The 22,487-nt window shown below is 42.5% G+C and overlaps 1 protein-coding gene across 1 annotated transcript in view; it reads left to right on the plus strand.

Moving 5' to 3' along the window:
* ADAMTS16 (ADAM metallopeptidase with thrombospondin type 1 motif 16) overlaps window positions 1–22,487 on the plus strand; it is a 325,150-nt gene that overhangs the window by 288,785 nt on the left and 13,878 nt on the right. The window contains exons 19-21 of the mRNA XM_069730514.1: window positions 17,403–17,607; window positions 17,959–18,150; window positions 21,142–21,366. Of these exons, the coding sequence (XP_069586615.1) occupies window positions 17,403–17,607; window positions 17,959–18,150; window positions 21,142–21,366 (622 nt within the window). The remainder of the gene's footprint in view (window positions 1–17,402; window positions 17,608–17,958; window positions 18,151–21,141; window positions 21,367–22,487) is intronic.

Here is a 22,487-nt window from a genome sequence, read left to right on the forward strand (position 1 = left end):
CTCGTCTGCTGAGCGCAATTATGATGTTGGCAATCGAGAGTTGTTGGCCATGAAGTGGGCATTCGAGGAGTGGCGACATTGGCTTGAAGGAGCCAAGCATCGCATGGTGGTTTTGACAGATCACAAGAATTTGACTTATCTCGAGTCTGCCAAACGGTTGAATCCTAGACAGGCTCGATGGTCGCTGTTTTTCTCCCGTTTTGATTTTGCGGTTTCGTACCTTCCGGGCTCTAAGAATGTGAATGCTGATGCCCTTTCAAGGAGTTTTGTGCCTGACTCTCCGGGTGTTCCTGAGCCGGCGGGTATTCTCAAAGAGGGGGTAATTTTGTCTGCCATCTCCCCTGATTTGCGGCGGGTGCTGCAGAAGTTTCAGGCTGATAGACCTGACCGTTGTCCAGCGGAGAAACTGTTTGTCCCTGATAGATGGACTAGTAAAGTTATCTCTGAGGTTCATTGTTCGGTGTTGGCTGGTCATCCTGGAATCTTTGGTACCAGAGATTTGGTGGCTAGATCCTTTTGGTGGCCTTCTTTGTCACGGGATGTGCGTTCTTTTGTGCAGTCCTGTGGGACTTGTGCTCGGGCTAAGCCCTGCTATTCTCGTGCCAGTGGGTTGCTTTTGCCCTTGCCAGTCCCGAAGAGGCCCTGGACGCATATTTCCATGGATTTTATTTCAGATCTCCCTGTCTCTCAGAGGATGTTGGTCATTTGGGTGGTATGTGATCGCTTTTCTAAGATGGTCCATTTGGTACCCTTGTCTAAATTGCCTTCTTCCTCTGATTTGATCCCATTGTTTTTCCAGCATGTGGTTCGTTTGCATGGCATTCCGGAGAACATCGTCTCGGACAGAGGTTCCCAGTTTGTTTCGAGGTTTTGGCGGTCCTTTTGTGCTAAGATGGGCATTGATTTGTCTTTTTCTTCGGCTTTCCATCCTCAGACAAATGGCCAAACCGAACGAACTAATCAGACTTTGGAAACATATCTGAGATGCTTTGTTTCTGCTGATCAGGATGATTGGGTGTCCTTCTTGCCTTTGGCCGAGTTCGCCCTTAATAATCGGGCCAGCCTGGCTACTTTGGTTTCGCCGTTTTTCTGCAATTCTGGTTTTCATCCTCGTTTCTCTTCAGGGCAGGTTGAGCCTTCGGACTGTCCGGGTGTGGATACTGTGGTGGACAGGTTGCAGCAGATTTGGACTCATGTGGTGGACAATTTGACATTGTCCCAGGAGAAGGCTCAATGTTTCGCTAACCGCCTGCGCTGTGTTGGTCCCCGACTTCGTGTTGGGGATTTGGTTTGGTTGTCGTCTCGTTATGTTCCTATGAAGGTTTCCTCTCCTAAGTTTAAGCCTCGTTTCATTGGTCCGTATAAGATTTCTGAAGTTCTCAATCCTGTGTCATTTCGTTTGGCCCTTCCAGCTTCTTTTGCCATCCATAATGTGTTCCATAGGTCGTTGTTGCGGAGATACGTGGCGCCTATGGTTCCCTTCGTTGATCCTCCTGCCCCGGTGTTGGTCGAGGGGGAGTTGGAGTATGTGGTGGAGAAGATTTTGGATTCTTGTATTTCGAGACGGAAACTCCAGTACTTGGTCAAGTGGAAGGGTTATGGTCAGGAAGATAATTCCTGGGTTTTTGCCTCTGATGTTCATGCTGCCGAACTAGTTCGTGCCTTTCATTTGGCTCGTCCTAATCGACCTGGGGGCTCTGGTGAGGGTTCGGTGACCCCTCCTCAAGGGGGGGGGTACTGTTGTGAATTCTGTTATCGAACTCCCTCCTGTGGTCATGAATGGTACTTCGGCGAGTTCTGTCCATGGACTCCCTCTGGTGGCTGTGTGTGGAGCTGCTGCTTCTGAGGTTCCTTCCACAGGTGTCTCAGTTTATTCTTTGGCTGGCTGCTCTATTTAACTCCACTCAGATCGTTACTCCATGCCAGCTGTCAATGTTCTTTTACTGGTTCAGTTCGGTCTTGGATCTTTCTGGTGACCTGTCTACTCCAGCAGAAGCTAAGTCCCTGCCAGTTTATTATTTGTTCATTGTTTTCTTGTCCAGCATGCTATCATGATTTTGCCGTGCTAGCTGGAAGCTCTTGGATGCAGAGTGGCATCTCCGCACCGTGAGTCGGTGCGGAGGTCTTTTTGCACACTCCGCGTGGTCTTTTTGTAGTTTTTTGTGCTGACCGCAAAGATACCTTTCCTATCCTCAGTCTGTTTAGTAAGTCTGGCCTCCCTTTGCTGAAACCTGTTTCATTTCTGTGTTTGTGACTTTCATCTTAACTCACAGTCAATATATGTGGGGGTCTTCCTTGTCCTTTGGTAGTTTAACCATCACGTCTTTTCGGGTGCTCCTAACCACCAGGTCCATAACAGCACTCCTTCCCTTCTGAGCCATGCCATGCGCCCAAACAGTGGTTTACCCCCACATATGGGTATCGGTGTACTCAGGACAAATTGGACAAAAACTTTTGGGGTACTATTACCCATGGGAAAATTAAAATTGAGGGTGAGAAGATCATTTTTGTGGAAAAAATATGATTTTTTAATTTTACGGCTCTACATTATAAAGTTCTGTGAAGCCTTTCGGTGTCCAAAGTTCTCACCACACATTTAGATAAGTTCCTTTTGGGGGTCTAGTTTCCAAAATGGTGTCATTTGTGGGGGGTTTCCACTGTTTAGGCACATCAGGGGCTCTCCAAACACGACATGGCATCCGATCTCATTTCCAGCCAATTTTGCATTGAAAAAGTCAAATGGCACTCCTTCCCTTCCGAGCTCTGCCGTGCGCCCAAACAGTGGTTCCCCCCAAATATAGGGTATCAGCATACTCAAGACAAATTGAGCAATAACTTTTGGGGTCCAATTTCTCCTGTTACCCTTGGGAAAATTAAAAAATATGGATCTGAAGTATTTTTTTTGTGAAAAAAGTTGAATGTTCATTTTTTTAAACATTCCAAAAATGCATGTGAAGCACCAGAAGGGTTAATAAACTTCTTGAATGGGGTTTTGAGCACCTTGATGGGTGCAGTTTTTAGAATGGTGTCACTTTGGGGTATTTTCTATCATATAGAACCCTCAAAGTGACTTCAAATGTGATGTGGTCTCTAAAAAAAATGGTGTTGTTAACCCCTTAGTGACAGAGCCAATTTGGTACTTAATGACCAGGCCAATTTTTGCAATTCTGACCACTGTCACTTTATGAGGTTATAACTCTGGAACGCTTCAACGGATCCCGCTGATTCTGAGACTGTTTTTTCGTGACATACTGTACTTCATGTTAGTGGTAACATTTCTTCGATATTACTTGCGATTATTTATGAAAAAAACGGAAATATGGCGAAAATGTTTAAAATTTAGCAATTTTCAAACTTTGTATTTTTATGCCCTTAAATGAGAGAGATATGTCACGAAAAATAGTTAATAAATAACATTTCCCACATGTCTACTTTACATCAGCACAATTTTGGAAACAAAATTTTTTTTTGTTAGGGAGTTATAAGGGTTAAAAGTTGACCAGCAATTTCTCATTTTTACAACACCATTTTTTTTTAGGGACCACATCACATTTGAAGTCATTTTGAGGGGTCTATATGATAGAAAATAATGAAGTGTGACACCATTCTAAAAACTACACCCCTCAAGGTTCTCAAAACCACATTCAAGAAGTTTATTAACCCTTTACGTGCGTCACAGGAACTGAAACAATGTTGAAGGAAAAAATGAACATTTAACTTTTTTTTGCAAACATCTTAATTCAGAACCATTTTTTTTATTTTCACAAGTGTAAAAACAGAAATGTAACCATAAATTTTGTTATGCAATTTCTCCTGAATACGCTAATACCCCATATGTGGGGGTAAACCACTTTTTGGGCGCACCGCAGAACTTAGAAGTGAAGGAGCGCCGTTTGACTTTTTCAATGCAGAATTGGCTGGAATTGAGATCGGACGCCATGTCACGTTTAGAGAGCCCCTGATGTGCCTAAACAGTGGAAACTCCCCACAAGTGACACCATTTTGGAAACTAGACCCCTTAACGAACTTATCTAGATGTGTGGTGAGCACTTTGAACCCCCAAGTGCTTCACAGAAGTTTATAACGTCGAGCCGTGAAAATAAAAAATCGCTTTTGTTTACACAAAAATGATCTTTTCGCCCACAAATTCTTATTTTCACAAGGGTAACAGGAAAAATTAGACCACAAAAGTTGTTGTGCGATTTCTCCTGAATACGTCGATACCCCATATGTGGGGGTAAACCACTGTTTGGGCGCACCGCAGAGCTTGGAAGTGAAGGAGCGCCGTTTTACTTTTTCAATGTAGAATTGGCTGGAATTGAGATCGGACGCCATGTCGCGTTTGGAGAGCCTCTGATGTGCCTAAACAGTGGAAACCCCCCCACAAGTGACCCCATTTTGGAAACTAGACCCCTTAAGGAACATATCTAGATGTGTGGTGAGCACTTTGAACCCCCATGTGCTTCACAGAAGTTTATAACGTAGAGCCGTGAAAAAAATAATTGCATTTTTTCTACAAAAATGATCTTTTTGCCCACAAATTTTTATTTTCTCAAGGGTAACAGGAGAAATTAGACCACTAATGTTGTTGTGCAATTTCTCCTGAGTACGTCGATACCCAATATGTGGGGGTAAACCACTGTTTGGGCGCACCGCAGAGCTTGGAAGAGAAAGAGTGCCGTTTTACTTTTTCAATGTAGAATTGGCTGGAATTGAGATCGGATGCCATGTCGCGTTTGGAGAGCCCCTGATGTACCTAACCAGTAGAAATCCCCCACAAGTGACCCCATTTTGGAAACTAGACCCCCCCATGGAACTTATCTAGATGTGTGGTGAGAACCTTGAATGCCCAAGTGCTTCACAGAAGTTTATAATGCAGAGCCGTGAAAATAAAAAATATTTTTTTTTTCCACAAAAAAGATTTTTTAGCCCCCAAGATTTTATTTTCACAAGGGTAACAAGAGAAATTGGACCCCAAAAGTTGTTGTCCAATTTGTCCTGAGTATGCTGGTACCCCATATGTGGGGGTAAACCACTGTTTGGGCGCACGGCAGAGCTCGGAAGGAAGGAGCGCCGTTTTGGAATGCAGACTTTGATAGAATGGTCTGCGGGTATTATGTTGCGTTTGCAGAGCCTCTGATGTACCTAACCAGTAGAAACCCTCCACAAGTGACCCCATTTTGGAAACTAGACCCCCCAAGAAACTTATCTAGATGTGTGGTGAGAACTTTGAATGCCCAAGTGCTTCACAGAAGTTTAGAATGCAGAGTCGTGAAAATAAAAAATATTTTTTTTTTCCACAAAAAAGATATTGTAGCCCCCAAGTTTTTATTTTCACAAGGGTAACAGGAGAAATTGGACTGCAATCGTTGTTGTCCAATTTATCCCGAGTACGCTGATGCACCATATGTGGGGGTAAACCACTGTTTGGGCACACGGCAGAGCTCGGAAGGGAAGGAGCGCCTTTTTGGAATGCAGACTTTGATAGAATGGTCTGTGGGCATTATGTTGCGATTGCAGAGCCCCTGATGTACCTAAACTGTAGTAACCCCCCACAAGTGACCCCATTTTGGAAACTAGACCCCCCCAAGGAACTTATCTAGATATGTGGTGAGAACTTTGAATGCCCAAGTGCTTCACAGAAGTTTAGAATGCAGAGTCGTGAAAATAAAAAATATTTTTTTTCCACAAAAAAGATATTGTAGCCCCCAAGTTTTTATTTTCACAAGGGTAACAGGAGAAATTGGACTGCAATAGTTGTTGTCCAATTTATCCCGAGTACGCTGATGCACCATATGTGGGGGTAAACCACTGTTTGGGCGCACGGCAGAGCTCGGAAGGGAAGGAGCGCCTTTTTGGAATGCAGACTTTGATAGAATGGTCTGTGGGCATTATGTTGCGATTGCAGAGCCCCTGATGTACCTAAACTGTAGTAACCCCCCACAAGTGACCCCATTTTCAAAACTAGACCCCCCAAGGAACTTATCTAGATGTGTGGTGAGAACTTTGAATGCCCAAGTGTTTCACAGAAGTTTAGAATGCAGAGTCGTGAAAATAAAAAATATTTTTTTTTTCACAAAAAAGAAATTGTAGCCCCCAAGTTTTTAGTTTCACAAGGGTAACAAGAGAAATTGGACCCCAGAAGTTGTTGTCCAATTTTCACAAGGGTAACAGGAGAAATTGGACTGCAATAGTTGTTGTCCAATTTATCCCGAGTACGCTGATGCCCCATATGTGGGGGTAACCCACTGTTTGGGCGCACGGCAGAGCTCAGAAGGGAGGGAGCACCATTTGACTTTTTGAGCGCAAAATTGGCTGTTGTGTTTGGAGACCCCCTGATGTACCTAAACAGTGGAAACCCCCCAATTCTAGCTCCAACCCTAACCCCAACACACCCCTAACCCTAGTCCCAACCTGATCCATAATCCTAATCACTAACCCTAACCATAATCACAACCCTTACCTCAAAACAACCCTAATGTCAACCCTAACCATAACCCTAATCAAAACCCTAAATCCAACACAACCCTAATCCTAATCTCAACCCTAACCTCAAACCTAACCCTAATCCCAATACACCCCTAATCACAACCCTAACCTTAACCCTAATCCCAAACCTAACCCTAATCCCAAGCGTAACCCTAATGCCAACCCTAACCCTAATACCAACCCTAATCCAAGCCCTAACCCTAATCCCAGCTCTAACCCTAACTTTAGCCCCAACCCTAGCCCTAACTTTAGCCCCAACCCTAACCCTAGCCCTAAGGCTACTTTCACACTTGCATCGTTTGGCATCCATCGCAATCCGTCGTTTTGGACAAGAAACGGATCCTGCAAATGTGCCCGCAGGATGCATTTTTTGCCCATAGACTTGTATTGCCGACGGATCGTGACGGATGGCCACACGTCGCGTCCGTCGTGCACTGGATCAGTTGTGTTTTGGCGGACCGTCGGCACAAAAAAACGTTCAATGAAACTTTTTTTGTACGTCGCATCCGCCATTTCTGACCGCGCATGCGTGGCCGTAACTCCGCCCCCTCCTCCCCAGGACATAGATTGGGCAGCAGATGCGTTGAAAAACTATAGCTGCTGCCCACGTTGTGGACAATTTTCACAACGTGCGTCGGTATGTCGGGCCGACGCATTGCGACGGCCCCGTACCGACGTAAGTGTGAAAGAAGCCTAACCCTAAATTTAGACCCAACCCTGACCCTAAATTTAGCCCCAACCCTAACCCTAAATTTAGCCCCAACCCTAGCCCTAGCCCTAACCCTAGCCCTAACCCTAGCCCTAACCCTACCCCTACCCCTAACCCTACCCTTACCCCTACCCCTAACCCTACCCCTAACCCTACCCCTACCCCTAACCCTAACCCTAACCCTACCCCTAACCCTACCCCTACCCCTAACCCTAACCCTACCCCTAACCCTAACCCAACCCATAACCCTACCCCTAACCCTAACCCTACCCTTAACCCTAACCCTACCCCTAACCCTAATTTTAGCCCCAACTGCTGTTCTCCTGCCGGCCGGCAGATGGAGACAGATGGCGGGCGCACTGCGCATGCGCCCGCCATTTTCTTCTGCCGGCGGCCAGGAGGAGCAGCAAGAGGATCCAGGGACACAGGTGAGTATTGTAGGGTCCCCGAATCCCCCTATTCATCTGTCCTCTGATGTGCGATCACATCAGAGGACAGAGAATTACACTTTACTTTTTTTTTTTTTTTGCGGTCGCCGGTAAACAGTTAATTACCGGCGATCGCAAAACAGGGGTCGGTAAAACCGACCCCGATCATGCTCTTTGGGGTCTCGGCTACCCCCGGCAGCCGAGACCCCAAAGATTCTCGCGGGGCCGGCCGGCGGGCGCACTGCGCATGCGCCTGCCATTTTGAAGATGGCGGCGCCCACCGGGAGCCACGAGGAGCATCGGGGGAGCTAGGTGAGTATTGGGGGGCCACCTGGGACCCCTTTTCTCTGTGCTCCGATGTGCGATCACATCGGAGGACAGAGAAATTAAAAAGAGATCGCGTTTTTGTTTTTTTTTTGCGATCGCCGTTAATTAACGGCGCTGTGGTTTAAGTACCCTTAGCGGCCGCCGTTAAAAGGCGTATCGGCGGTCGCTAAGGGGTTAAAATGAGAAATCGCTGGTAAAATCTTAGCCCTTATAACTCCCTAACAAAAAAAAATTTGATTCCAAAATTGTGCTGATGTAACGTAGACATGTGGGAAATATTACTTATTAAGTATTTTGTGTGACATATCTGTGTGATTTAAGGGCTTCAAAATTCAAATTTGGAAAATTGATAAATTGCTAAATTTTCAACATTTTGCCAAATTTCCGTTTTTTTCCACAAATAAACACAAGTCATATCAAAGAAATTTTACAACTTTCATGAAGTGTAATATGTCATGAGAAAACAGTGTCAGAATCACCAGGATCCGTTGAAGCGTTCCAGCATTATAACATCATAAAGGGACAGTGGTCAGAATTGTAAAGATTGACCTGGTCATTAACATGCCAACCACCCTCGGGGGAAAAAGGGTTAAAAATCCTCACTGTTGTCAATAACCTAGTGATTCTACTATTTAACTATTTTGTTTTCACGTTTTCGTTTTTTTCTCACCTGTTTGCCAGGGTCATAACTATTTTACTAACTATTTTACTTTTCTGTCCACATAGACATATGAGGGCTTGCTTTTTTTGGGACAAGTTGTACTTTGGAATGACACTATACATTTTCCACATAGTATACTAGAAATCGAGACAAAAATTCAAGTGGGGAGGAATTGTGGAAAAAAAATGCAATTCTGACATGGTATTTTGGGAATTGTTTTTGCAGTGTACATTGTGTGGGACAAATGACATCTCAGTATGATTCTGCTCATCAGTATGATTATGGCAATACAAAACCTGTCCATTTTTTTATTAATTTAGCTGTGAAAAAGAAAGTTGTTTTTTTTTTAAATTTAGGTTACCATTTTTTGAGACCCACACCGTTTTCATTTTTTGGTCAATGGAGCTGTGTGATGGCCTTTTTTTTGTGGTGAAAGTTGATGGTATTATTGCTTCCATTTTGGGATAGATATGATGTTTTGATCAGTTGTTTGTGTTTTTTTGTCGTATTGCAGCAACCGGAAAATGATAATTTTGCCGTTCTTGATTTTTTTTTTCCATTTATGGAGTTTACCAATTGGGTTAATTGTTTTTATATTTTCATAGATCGGACTTTTCTGAACACTGAAATACCACATGCGCATTTTTTTTTATTTTTTCAGTATCTCTAATTTTAAAGGGAGAGAGAGAGTGATTTGACTTTTAACTGATATTTTTATTTCTTTTTTTCATATTTTTAAAAATATTTTATGTGCAATTTCACTATACTTTCTATTCCCCTTATGAGACTTGAACATACGATAGTCTGATTGCCTGTGCTATACACAGAAATACTACAGTACATATAGTAAAAATTATGGTCTCCTTTGAAGCCCGGCTACAGGCAAGGTTTAATGGGAACTCCAGATTGACAAATACATAGGTCTTGAACAGACCCCGGACTGTCCTAGCAACCCGGCGACATGCGATCACATCACAGGTGCAGTGATGGGCACATAGAAAGACCTGCTGCTATGTTGGCTCTCCGTTAATGCCGTTGTCAGAGTTTTAAAGCGTCATTTAACAAGTTACCAATCACTGGCTGTTGGTTCATGCCACCCATAGTTGTTCAAGACAGGTCCAGGCTGTAACATGGAGTGAGTTCAATCTTTGAGCCAGCTTCATACACCAGCTTACGACTTGCACCGTACATGTACAGCGCATTTTGTGACTGAGTTAAGGCTTATTGCCTTTGTTAGCAGTGCAGTTTAGCAGTGGTTATCGAAATGTGCAGTACTTACAATCACTTTTCAAAGCCATGCTCTGAAGCAGGCTGGGATCACTGATGTGCTCTCTCGGGATACGTGCACACGACAAGTTTAAGACATCGGCATACTCATCTGATATTTCAAGCAGAAGAGCCTTCAGGAAAAGGCCAGTGGTGTTTATCCAGAAGTATCTTTTTAGGTGTCCTTTGAGCCGATTTTTGCAATGCCACTGGCCGATTTGTTTTTGTTTTTTTACTTCTATATATAACATAGAAACTTGCATCCAACCCATTTAGGTTGTCATTGTATCTCAATATCGCTTATTCACAGTTTGTTAGAATCATTTTTTTTACCATGGAGCAGTTGACAATCTTTCCTAAAACAGCGTATTTTATCCTGTACCTATGAACAAGTGGATAGCAACAAATGGTCTAATATAATAAATCTCTGTGATTTAACACTCACTTTTTTCTTATTACAACATAAGGAAAGAATACTTTGCGGAATCATTTCACCCAACCGTGTACATGCAGTAATTTCCAGTCCTCCTGGCCAATGCTGTGCAAAAACAGACATGTTTGAATTACAGCAGTAGTAGAAACTCTGGCAGCTGCCCCACTTGTAACTAATATACAACACTTTGCAAACATATAATATCATTGATTTCTTCTCTTAAAGTGTTGAAACCACATAATCGCTAAAACCTGCAGTCTTTTCCTTTTGCTTAGGGAAGAACAGGTGTGCAATATAAAGCTTCCTCATAGCTCCAATGACCTTATGGATCATAGTTAATATAGTCACAGTCTCCGTTCCCATCAACAATTGCAATAATGAGTCATCCACATGTGGAAAAAATCCCGCAATTGACAAGAAATGACCTTACCTTTAGTCAGATGTAGTAACTTTCATAGGATTTACTAGGCAACATAAAACAATGAAAAAAAACAGTAGATATATTATAATGTCACCACACCATAATTTAGGCTAAAAAGCACAGTAGCAACCTTTTTCAGCATCAGATAAAGAGAAAATCATACAGCTACATTTTATTGGTTAGTAATCTTTTGACAACATTGTTTTGTATATATTTTAATAGATTTTTAAAAGCTTCATGGTAAAGTCTGCCTTACCTGTCAAACTATATAACAAGTTAAAAAGATTATTGATTCTCTTAAGTTCCCCACTGCTGCAACGCTGCTACTAGTAGATGTCATGCTGTTCAATTTTATTACTTTCGGCACCTCTATGTGCCATTTACAAACTTGGATTGTGTACCTTACACATTCTAATGACACATGCCGTATCTAAACCAGCTTCACCTAGTCCATGAAACATAACTACACCACATTTTGTGATACTCAGGGTTGGTATGTTGATACCTCAACATACACCAATGCATTGCTATGGGCATGCAATGTTACTCTTAGGTCACTTTGACATAGTGATATATTAGATTTCATACCAAGACTAGCACACTGGGACCTAGAGCTGAAATTCGAATTTAAAAACCCTAAAGAAATGAACATTAATATAAGTTGGTGTGCATACAACATGTAGGCGCATGTTCACACTGGCCACTAATTAGACAAAACCCAAGATAAAAGCATAATAAGCAAATACCCTGCAGTAAATAAATAAATTGCAATAGTGCATAAAAATAATATTAGGTGCTTAGCTAACATAATTTTGATTAAAAAAATCATATAAGCCATCTAACCACGTAACGGTGACCCTATTCGGGACCTTCCTATAGTCTAGTATTAAAACCTTACCTATGTGTAGATAAGGGCTGAGAAGGACTGAGACCTGGTTAATTGACACCCATGCATGGGTGTTGGGAGTTTGGAGAGGTTTGCACTGCCCTGGCACAGCATCCAGTTGTATATTCTTTGGCAGCTGGACCAACGCAGTGCAAAGGTGGCACTTGAATGCCAGCATTGTGATCACTTCTTGTTTACTTACTTAGGTCCTGTGACACTGTGATACAGCAGACGCTCAGTAAAAGCAACAAGTGCCTAGGAGCTTGGCATCCACAGTAGCACTGCTTAGTAGGGATGAATAGATAGATTTGCACTACCCCTTTCCTGCTGTTATGAAGTAGTGAAGTGTACGCCAGACCTGGGTAGAGCAAATAGTTTTGTTCATCTCTACTAAGCAATGGTACTGTGGCTTCCAAGATTGTGCAGAAAATATTTGCATTTAGAAACAAGATAGCTTAGATAGAAATTCAATTTACAACTGGCTAGTGACATCTTAAAGTGCAATTACACTGCATTATTACCGGGAACAAGCTTACGATGGCTTTGGTTTGCCTTTAGGCCACGTTCACACATTCAGTATTTGGTCAGTATTTTACATCAGTATTTATAAGCCAAGTTTTTGGCTTAAAAATGCTGAATGTGTGAACGGGGCCTTACACAGGACAGTTTGCTCCCAAGAACAATGGTAGCCCATGTGCAAGAAGCGACCATTGATAATCATTCTTGGTGCATCAGAAGCATTGTCTGACTGTCTAAGTTGACTATTAAAGGACGGCGACCTGCAAGCATGTTGTTGTTTAGAGCAATGGTTCAGCCAGTGTAAATGGGCACATGTATGTAATGATCGTTGTTCAATTGAGCAGCATTGTCGCTTATGTTTTTCATAGACAAAACCCATTAAGGCCTGCCTTGGATCTTCAAAACTGAGCTTTTTTTTTCATTGCAGTATTTCAAGAGTCACAACTTTTTCATTTTAACATTGATGTGACCATATGACCCAAGATTTTAGGATTCATATTGTATATTTTGAAATTTGTAATTTTTGGGGGGGTTGGAGGAATGGAATAGAAAAGGCAATTCTGACACTATATTTATGCTGTTTATTTTGCATGTAAAATAACAAAATAACTTTTATTCTATGGGTTGGTATGAATTTGTGCATGCCAAAGTGATTAGTTAGGCTGTTTTTGTTTTGCTTTTATAGTTTTAGTATTTTTACTCCCTAAAGGCATTGTTTTTTTTAAATAAAAAGTGATTTTGACCTTTGTATATGTCTGTAAACTTAGCCTCACTATAGCTTGTGTTTTTGTGGGATTGGTTGCTGTTTTTATTGGTAGCATTTTCAGTAACACATCATTTATTCATTTTATTTCTACATTTTTTAAAGGAAAATGGACAAAAACTAGAATTACGTCCATTTAATTTTTATTTTTTCCCCACAATTGTATGTACAATATCATGTTAACTACTTGTCATTATGAATCCACTAGTACTTTCTTTTCTTCCTTTTTTAGAAAACTTTGTCCAGCCCTTGACCCTAATGTTAGACCATCAGCACAAAGCAGCCCACCGTTCTCTAAACCAATATTTGTCTATGAAGTGACACTTCAATGATACATGCGTGTTTATATCAGAGAGCCCTAAAAGAGTCTGTCAGGAAGATTAACTGCTCCCAAGCTACTTATGAGTATGGAGGTCATGTCGTAGGTAGTTAATCCATCAACTCATTTCTCTTCTATCTGTTGTTGAATTTCTGAGAAATCAGTGTCTTAATTCATATGCTCTGTGTGCGACAGAACTTTTCCCGAGCTTCTGCCTCCCGTTGTTGTTTCTCCATGCATGTTAAAAGATTAGTCCAAGGCATGTTTCCATGTTTCTCCCTGCCTTCTTCTTATAACCAAGAAAATGCAGCTACACTCTGAAATGCTATAATATGCAAGTATTTCAGCATGCAGCTGTATTTTCTTGTGTTATGACTGCCGAAGCACATTCACACGGATAATGTACAAACCAGGAAGACCAATACCTTAACCAGACAGGTCTCCGTTTAGAATAGGAAAAGCCCTTCTCTGACCCTAGTCTGTTCTGGCATGACCGCGGAGGTTGTCACCCTAAGATAACACAATGATGCTCCTACTCGACAGCATCTTACCCTATGTCGGATAGCTAGAGTAGCAGTTCCCTAAGGAATAAAAGAATCACCTACACAACAACTGCAACCCACCCAGACTACAGCACAGTGAATTAAGTCAACATAGTCCATCACCAGCAGGATACACCAGTAGGGGAAGGTATTTAAACCTGCACCCGAAAGGTGATAGGACAGACAAACAGAGTAAATAAAAAACACCTGTTAACCAATACCAACAGAAGCAAAGATGACAGAACTAAAATAACCAAACCAAAGGTGTATCAGTTGTGGCTCAGGGGAAAGAGATGTCGGCAACAGAACACAGAATCTAGGGTTTGAATCCAGAAGCATGACATCTTGGTTATATGAAACTAGCTATTGAACCCGTTCTGAGCCCAGGTGGCGAGCATTTTTATTGGATTTTTTTTAAAGTCCCGGTGTCTGTGAATTTGCATATACAGTGTCTTCAATAAAATAGTGTCAGATGTATGTGCCAGATGTAATATATTTGCCATTTGGTATGCTGGGTTTGGCTCACTTTATTTTCTCTATCTGAGTATATGTAATATTATGTTCCTGTATTTTTTCTGTGATCTGATAGAATATCCTGTGGACAAGAGACATTGTATATATATATATATATATATATATATATATATATATATATATATATATTGTATTTATGAAGTAACATTCTTTCTATATGTTAGGCCTATCTATGCCACATATGTTTAGGGGTGACGGTATATGGTCCTGTATCCAGACCTTTTTAATTGGTTTTATCTTGTACATGTCCTGTTTTGAGGTGTAATTAAAATTAATATTGTTTGATATGTTTATATAATTTATGGGTGTGCATACCGTTATTGGCCTAGTCTGTTTTCTTTCTTGTTTCTATTGTTCATTTACTGGCCAGGTTTTGCACCCTTTCCTTTTTTGATTAGTGCAGGGGTGCACCACTTACATATACTACTATAGATGTAATATACTGCAGCGTCAACATAGCAGTGCACATGTGCTGGCCATAAGGATAATGGGGATGCCCATTGCATGCATGTGCATTTCTATGTTGACATTGCCATACATTACCTTAATAAAATGGTTCAGGGGTCATCACATGTGCACATTGCTCTATGTGGCACCGTTTAATTGAAGACATTATATGTGAATTAGCAGACACTATCTTTAAAAACAATTAGCTCCAGATAGTGTATTTGCTGTGTATTTGCTGACTCTGCCACCATTTCATTGAAGTATTGTACTACAAAATTAAAGGAATCATGTCATCAGAAATAAAACTAGTAACCTGCAGATATCTATTCATTTTTATTTATTTTACTCACATAGCGCGGTAAATTCCACAGCACTTTACATACATTATCGGAATTGTCCCTATTTTGGCTCACAATCTAAATTCCCTATGTCATTGGAGTGTGGGAGGAAACTGGAGTACCTGGAGGAAACCCACGCAAACACAGGGAGAACATACAAACTCCTTGTAGATGTTGTCCTTGGTGGGATTTGAACCCAAGGAGCCAGAGCTGCAAGGCTGCAGTTCCAACAACTGAGCCATGGTGCTGCCCATATGTGCGGTTAATCTGCAGATTAATAGTGTTATTATGTTGCCCATGCCTGCACGCAGCCAAATGTAGCAGGGAGAAAATTAACTTTATTCTCCCCATCATCATTTTGGTTCAGTCATGGAGGCAGCGGCGGTGTTCTGAGTATTCAGAGGAGTCGCTGAAATGTGCCCCTGGCCCTGACGGACACTGGCTCTACATTGAGGCCGGCTGTTAGTCAGGCCTGGGGGCATGGTTACAGCTGCCACTCTGTATTCTCAGAGAGATGCCATCATCCTGAAATATGCTCCCTCATCCTGGTCTCCCATACTGGTCCCCTATTATATACTCCCCCATCCTTTTTATATGCTCCCCCAATCCTGCAATATGCTCTCTTATCCTATTGTATGCACCCCCATCTTGGAATGTGCACCCCTATCTTGAAATATGCTTCCCCATCTTGGAATATGCTCCCCCATCCTATTATATGCTCCCCCATCCTATTATATGCTCCCCCATCCTGAAATATGCTCCCCCATCCTATTATAAGCTCTCCCATCCTGGTTTATGCTCCCCCATCCTGTTATGTGCTCTCCCATTCTCATATATGCTCCCCCATCCTGGTATATGCACCCTCATCCTGGTATATGCATTCCTACCTGATCTATTCTCCCCCATCCTGGCATATGCTCCCCGATCCTATTATATGCTCTCCCATCCTATTTGCTCCCCATCTTGCCTAAGCTGCTGTCGATCCACCCATCCAGAGATAGGTAGATAGGTACATGCCTACATACATAAAAAAACACTTCTACTCACCTTTACCCCGCTCCCATGCAGCGCGTCACCTACGTTATTTAAATAAAATGGTGCTGGAGTCAGAGCATGCGCATACCGTGCTATCTGTCGCCATTTTGTTGAAGATACTGTGCAAATTTGTCTTTAACAAAATGGCACTAGAGATCGTGATCACGCTATGCGCAGGCTCTTACCCCGGTGTCACTTTGTCTATGGCAGCGTAGATCGCGCTATGTGCAAGCGCCGCACTCCTTCTCCAGCCTCGCCAGAGGTTGTGGTATGTCCTCATGGTGCCATAGATCATGGTATGTGGTCAGTGACAACGCATATCATGGTCTTCGGTGTCACACTCCTCTATCCTCATCATCCTCCTTGTCACCGCTAGATGTGTCCTTCTGAGTCTGGCCACAATGCACAGGCACAGTCTATGGAGACTTCAGACAGAAGGATGCATCCAGCATATATTATAGATAGTCGTGATGGCTTCTTGCACCTGTTCAGATTTATCTTATTCTGTTTGGAGGTGATAGTCAGTTTTTTTTATATTTATAGTACACTGCTTCTGACTAAGCACTCCTCCCAACAGCCTAAGGCGTTTTGAATTAGTGCTGGATCCTGCCTGCCCTTACAATTGCAGTCTTTCTCTCTGGAAGAGACATATAAGGTGAGGGTCCCAGAAAAGGTGTTCGCATTGCTGTGGCATATTATCTATTTCTGTAATGCAGTTCCAAGTTCATATATTCAGTGTTTACATATAGCATTTCAGAGTACAGCTGTATATTCATGATGGCTTGCACCTGTTCACACTTATTTTATTCTGCTTGGAGGTTCTTGGTAAGTTTTTTATTTTTGCTTTTTATGACAAGAGAGGCCGCTGCATCTCCATCATCTGAAGTATCCCAGGGAGCAGGGCAAGCTAGGGCGCCCCCTAGTGTTAGGGACAGGCTAGGAGCCACTGGTCCCAGGTCAGCTGTGCCCTGAAACAACAATCCTCATCATCATCATCATTAAACTTTAGCTTTCTCTATCACTGCAGGATATTTCATAAATGTCGCCACCTATCTGGGTCACTTTCATTTACGAAGCAGTTGTATGAGGATGTCGAGTAAATAGAGCGATGGCTGTGCATGACTATGGCTCTGTCAATTGAAGTCCATAGAGTCACAGAAAAATTTATTAACATTCACCTGATGGACAGGTTTATAGAACAGGGCTTGTAGAACAGCCAGATGCAGTAAGTTTCTGAAAAAATATGTAACCTGTCTTTATGTACTAGCTATATTTGTAATTCCAGTTGGTCAGTGGGAAACTGGACATCATGCAGCCAGACATGTGGAACTGGTGAACAGTTCAGACAAATTCACTGTAAGCAGAAAACAAACTACAAAATGGAAATTGTGGCAAATAAACTGTGTTCCACCACTGTACCGCCTGCCCACCGGCAAACCTGTAACACACAGAATTGTCCTCCAGCGTGGAGTATTGGACCCTGGTCAGAGGTAACAATAATCTTTTTGTAAATGAAGAATACATGAAACATTTTATTTTTTTGCTGTTCCCATGAACTAAGATGGGAATTGACAAAAATAAGTAGCATATGTTTATAATGGCTGCATTTATCTTAACATTATTTTGAATATCAAATGAAAATATGCCTGGAGACCGCTCTCATATCTGAAAAATATTTTTATTTATTTACTTAGATAATAGTCTGCAAAAATGGAAAGTCACATATGCTTGTGCCCATCTTGTGCTTTCTCGTTTATGATGAATTTTTCTGTCTTCCTTAGCTGTGCTGTAAGTGTTCAAATGATTATACCAATTAACTCACAATTATTACATGTTTTTAGTGCTCACGAACTTGTGGAAAAGGCTTGAGAAAGCGATCAGTGTTTTGCAAAAGTACTAACCCTTCCCTTCGAGCTCAGATTCTCTATGACTCAGCCTGCACATCTGAGTTTAAGCCCAAAACTCAAGAGAGCTGTCTTCTTAAGCGCTGCAAATCCAAGGAACTGCAATGGTTGGTGAACAGCTGGTCAAAGGTAAGACTGCAATGTTAATGACATTTATAAGGGCATGTTCATATTCCACCCAGATTTTCTTTTGACATATGTCCTCTCGAGTGTCGACAGGTGAAGAGGAACAGAGTCACACATCCTGTAGCACTGGAGTATGTACTTGTGATAATGACCTCGTTAAGGACCCATGGGCCTGTATACTCATTGCAAAGGGGAAATTCAGTATAACTTGATCAAAAGGAATTTCAAAACACATGAGAATATGAACAGCTGAGCCGATTAACCAAATGGAAGCAGATCTAAATTTAGATATCTATTTATCACACACTGGAAACCATAAAGTATACTAATATCCAAGCAAAAGCCAAAAGAAAGTGACCTTTTTGAGATTTTCCAAATCACATAATTCGTAGAATTTATCTCAATGTAACTTTAGACCGCATGTAGAGCTAGCTCAATATTTGCTTTTGGTAAAATACATTTTACCAACTTTAATAATATGAAATTCCAGCGTTCTTGGTATCCTTATGATGTTTTGGTGCAGTTTCACCAATTTAAAAGCAAATAGTGAAATCCACTGCAAAATGTGTTGCAAAGAGTTTTGCTGGATATAAATTGTGGATTTAGGGAGATTTTCTACCGTGTATGAACATGTTCTAAACTCCCCAGCTTTCCTATAGCTTTCATTTTTCGAAAGGTCTACATACAAATTAAATAAGTCGTTCAAACCCAGACTACTATCTGATATATAGGGGGCTCCAAAAATAAGATAGGGGGTGGTTGTAATTTCTACACTTGATACTTCAGTTTTCAAGGAATAAATAGTGCTGTCAGAAGTACCTGACAGCAGCTAGCTCCTATCTCCCTGTTGAAAATACATGCAATCTCGGCCGAGTTGAACGCTTATGTGTATAGTTGAATCGGGAGAGATGGCTATACAGTATGTGAAAACGTTATCTAATGTGTGTCTAATGTGTATAATCAGGCTGCCTAAAAGGTCTTTCAGACGTCAGTGTGTCCGGTACATGTGGTGACAGTTTTCACACGTATCAGTGACACTTGCACATGTAGACCCATTCAAATGAAAGTGTCTGTGCACATGTCAGTTTATTTCTTTGGCAATGCATATGCTGACAAAATAAGATGAAACATCCTTTTTTAACAGCAGCATGGGCCGCAAAACATCCTACACACATCCTACTGTGTGTCATCAGTGTGACACGTACCAGCGCCTGGGAAGCAGTGGTACAGTTAGCGCTGTTCCCCATCACCGGGTTCTGAAAATGGCTTGCATCATTCTGCCCTGCTCATGCTGTGATCAGAGTGAGGGGGAGAATGTTGAGTATTAAAATCAAGTGATAACAGCAAGAACAGATGGCAGGTGATAGGACTACTACTCCCATCAGCCTACACCTGCTGCAGCTGATAACAGTGAGAGCAGGCAGCATTTGATGATAATATTGATCATCTGCCACCTGCGCTATAAATAAATAAATACATAAATAAAAACCCAGCATGGATTCCCTTGTATTTTTGATAACCAGCCAGGCACAACTAACAGCTGTGGGATACAAACCTCAGCTGTCAGATTCAGCAAGGCTGGTTATCAAAAATAGAGGGGTTCCCATGCTGTTTCTAAATTATTAAAATAAACTAGATTGTGGTCCGATTCTAACGCATCAGGTATTCTAGAAAATGCATGTCCCCGTAGTATATGGACAATGATGATTGCCCGTCGCTGATTGGTCGAGGCAACCTTTATGACATCTTCGTCGCCATGGCAACCATTATGACATCTATGTATATACTGTGCCCGTCGCTGATTGGTCGAGGCGAATTCATGGCAGACTGTGACCGTCGCTGATTGGTCGAGGCAACCTTTATGACATCATCGTCGCCATGCTGTGCCGGTCGCTGATTGGTCGAGGCCTGGCGGGGCGTGGGATTTCCAGGACAGACAGACAGACAGATGGAAAAACCCTTAGACTATTATATATATAGATAATTAAAAAGAAATGGTGTGGGATCCCCCCTATTTTGGCCTCTTACCAGCCTGAGAATACCAGCCCCCAGCTGTCTGCTTTATCAAGGCTGGTTTTCAAAAAGGGGGGCACAGATAATTCAGTGCACATTGTGTAGCACAGTCTGCCTGTCTAAACATACTTTCAAATAACTGTTAATCATTGGGGCTTTAGTTCTGTCTATCGAATTATCTAAATGGTCTCTTTAGTATAGGAGTAGTTTTAAAGAGGTTGTCCAGTACTTCTTTATTCATGACCTATCCCCAGGATAGGTCATCAATGTCTGATTGGTCCAACACCCGGTATCCCTGTCGATCAGTATTCATCGGTAGCGGAGGCGGCTGGCTGGAAATAGTCACTTACGGAGCTGGCTCTCTTCTGATAATGGCCGCCTCGGGGAACTTGACATCCACCCTTTATTGATTTAAATAGTAGGTGGATGTGCAGTACCAAGCCTCGGCCACTAGCAGAAGATGGTCATCTCTACAATTGAGCATTTCTGAACGGTGGAGGCAGCCAACATCGATAACAGCTGGGCAGCAGGGGTGCCAGGTGTCAGGCCACAGCCAATCCGACATTGATGAATTATCCTAAAGAGTAGGTCAGCAATGAAAAAATAGTGGACAACCTCTTTAATGTAGTGTAATAGTATTTTAATAGCATAAACCAGTGATTAAACAGCCTGAGGAAAGGAATATTTATCTAGAAAGTATCTCTGAGAATGACATAAATGATCGATAGGTGAGGGCTAGTTGCATAGTATTTAATTGTGAGGTGTCCAAGTTTTTTTGGCTCTTTTCTCTGCCAAGAAATAGCTGCATGCAAACATAGCCACATATACTTTTTACAGGTTTAACCCCTTTTTAACAGTGGGTGGAGACATAACTCTGCCCTTCCAGTAAGGATATGACATAAATGCTTCCTATAGGAATATCCATTTACGTGCCTTCTACTTATATGGATTTCTATGTCTATAAACCTCTCTTTTCTTTAGTGCTCTGTTACTTGCGGCATAGGCTTTCAGAAAAGAACATTACAGTGTATAGAAAAGCATGTCTCAGGAAAATCTAGAGATGTAGCTGCAAAAAAATGCTTACACCTGGAGAAGCCAAATGTGGAGCTGGAAAAAGTCTGCCAACAGCATGATTGTCCAAGATACCCATTCCAGCCTGTGATTCCTCACCCTCGAGGAGCCTGGTATTCTTCTCCGTGGTCTCAGGTAATCCACACTACAATATAATCCCGACCTTCGTCCTTTATATAAGGCAATTCTGTCACTCAACTGTATTTACCAAGGTTACAGATATGTCATGTGTTTTTCAATATACTGTATATCATGACATCCATTAAAAGGAGAACACTACAGTCTGGTCTAATCATTAAGGCTACGTTCACATTTGCGTTGCGCGCCGGTGCGTCGGTGACGCAACGCACGACGCACAAAAAACGCGCGCAAAACGCACGCAAAAACGCTGCGTTTTGCGACGCGTGCGTCGTTTTTTGACGAAAATCGGACGCACGAAAAATGCAACTTGTTGCATTTTCTTGCGTCCGACGCTAGCGTCGGAAACGACGCACGTGTCGAAAAACGCGACCAAAAAAACGCACGCGTCCCCTATGTTAAACATAGGGGCGCGTCGCCGCTGCGTCGCCGCTGCGTCGCCGACGCAACAGCGAAGCACATTAGTGTAACGTTAATGTGAACGTACACTAACCCCTTCCCAATGGAGAAAATTTCCTTTTTGGGGGGTTTATTTCCATTTTTCCTTCTTCTCCTCTTCATACTAGAGCTATAACGTTTTTTTATTTTTCTGTCCACATAGGATTTGTTTTCATGGGACAAGTTGTACTTTTAACTCTTTAGTGACTGAGCCAATTTTGACCTTAACCCCTCTGTGACCTTAGACGTACTATCCCGTCGAGGTGCCCTGGGCTTATCTGACCCTGGACGGGATAGTACGTCATAGCCGATGCTTATCGCTTATCGATGCCGATAGCTTATCGCAGCTGACATCCGGCACTATGTGCCAGGAGCGGTCACGGACCGCCCCCGGCACATTAACCCCTGGCACACCGCGATCAAAGATGATCGCGATGTGCCGGCGGTGCAGGGAAGCACCGCGCAGGGAGGGGGCTCCCTGCGGGCTTCCCTGAGCCCCCCGCAGCAACGCGATGTGATCGTGTTGCTGCGAGGGTCTCCTCACCTCCCTCCCTGCTCGAGCCCCGGATCCAAGATGGCCGCGGATCCGGGTCCTGCAGGGAGGGAGGTGGCTTCACAGAGCCTGCTCAGAGCAGGCACTGTGAAGGCTGCAGCGCTGCATGTCAGATCAGTGATCTGAC

Source organism: Ranitomeya imitator, chromosome 6, assembly GCF_032444005.1.
Source record: "Ranitomeya imitator isolate aRanImi1 chromosome 6, aRanImi1.pri, whole genome shotgun sequence".
Lineage (NCBI taxonomy): Eukaryota > Metazoa > Chordata > Amphibia > Anura > Dendrobatidae > Ranitomeya > Ranitomeya imitator.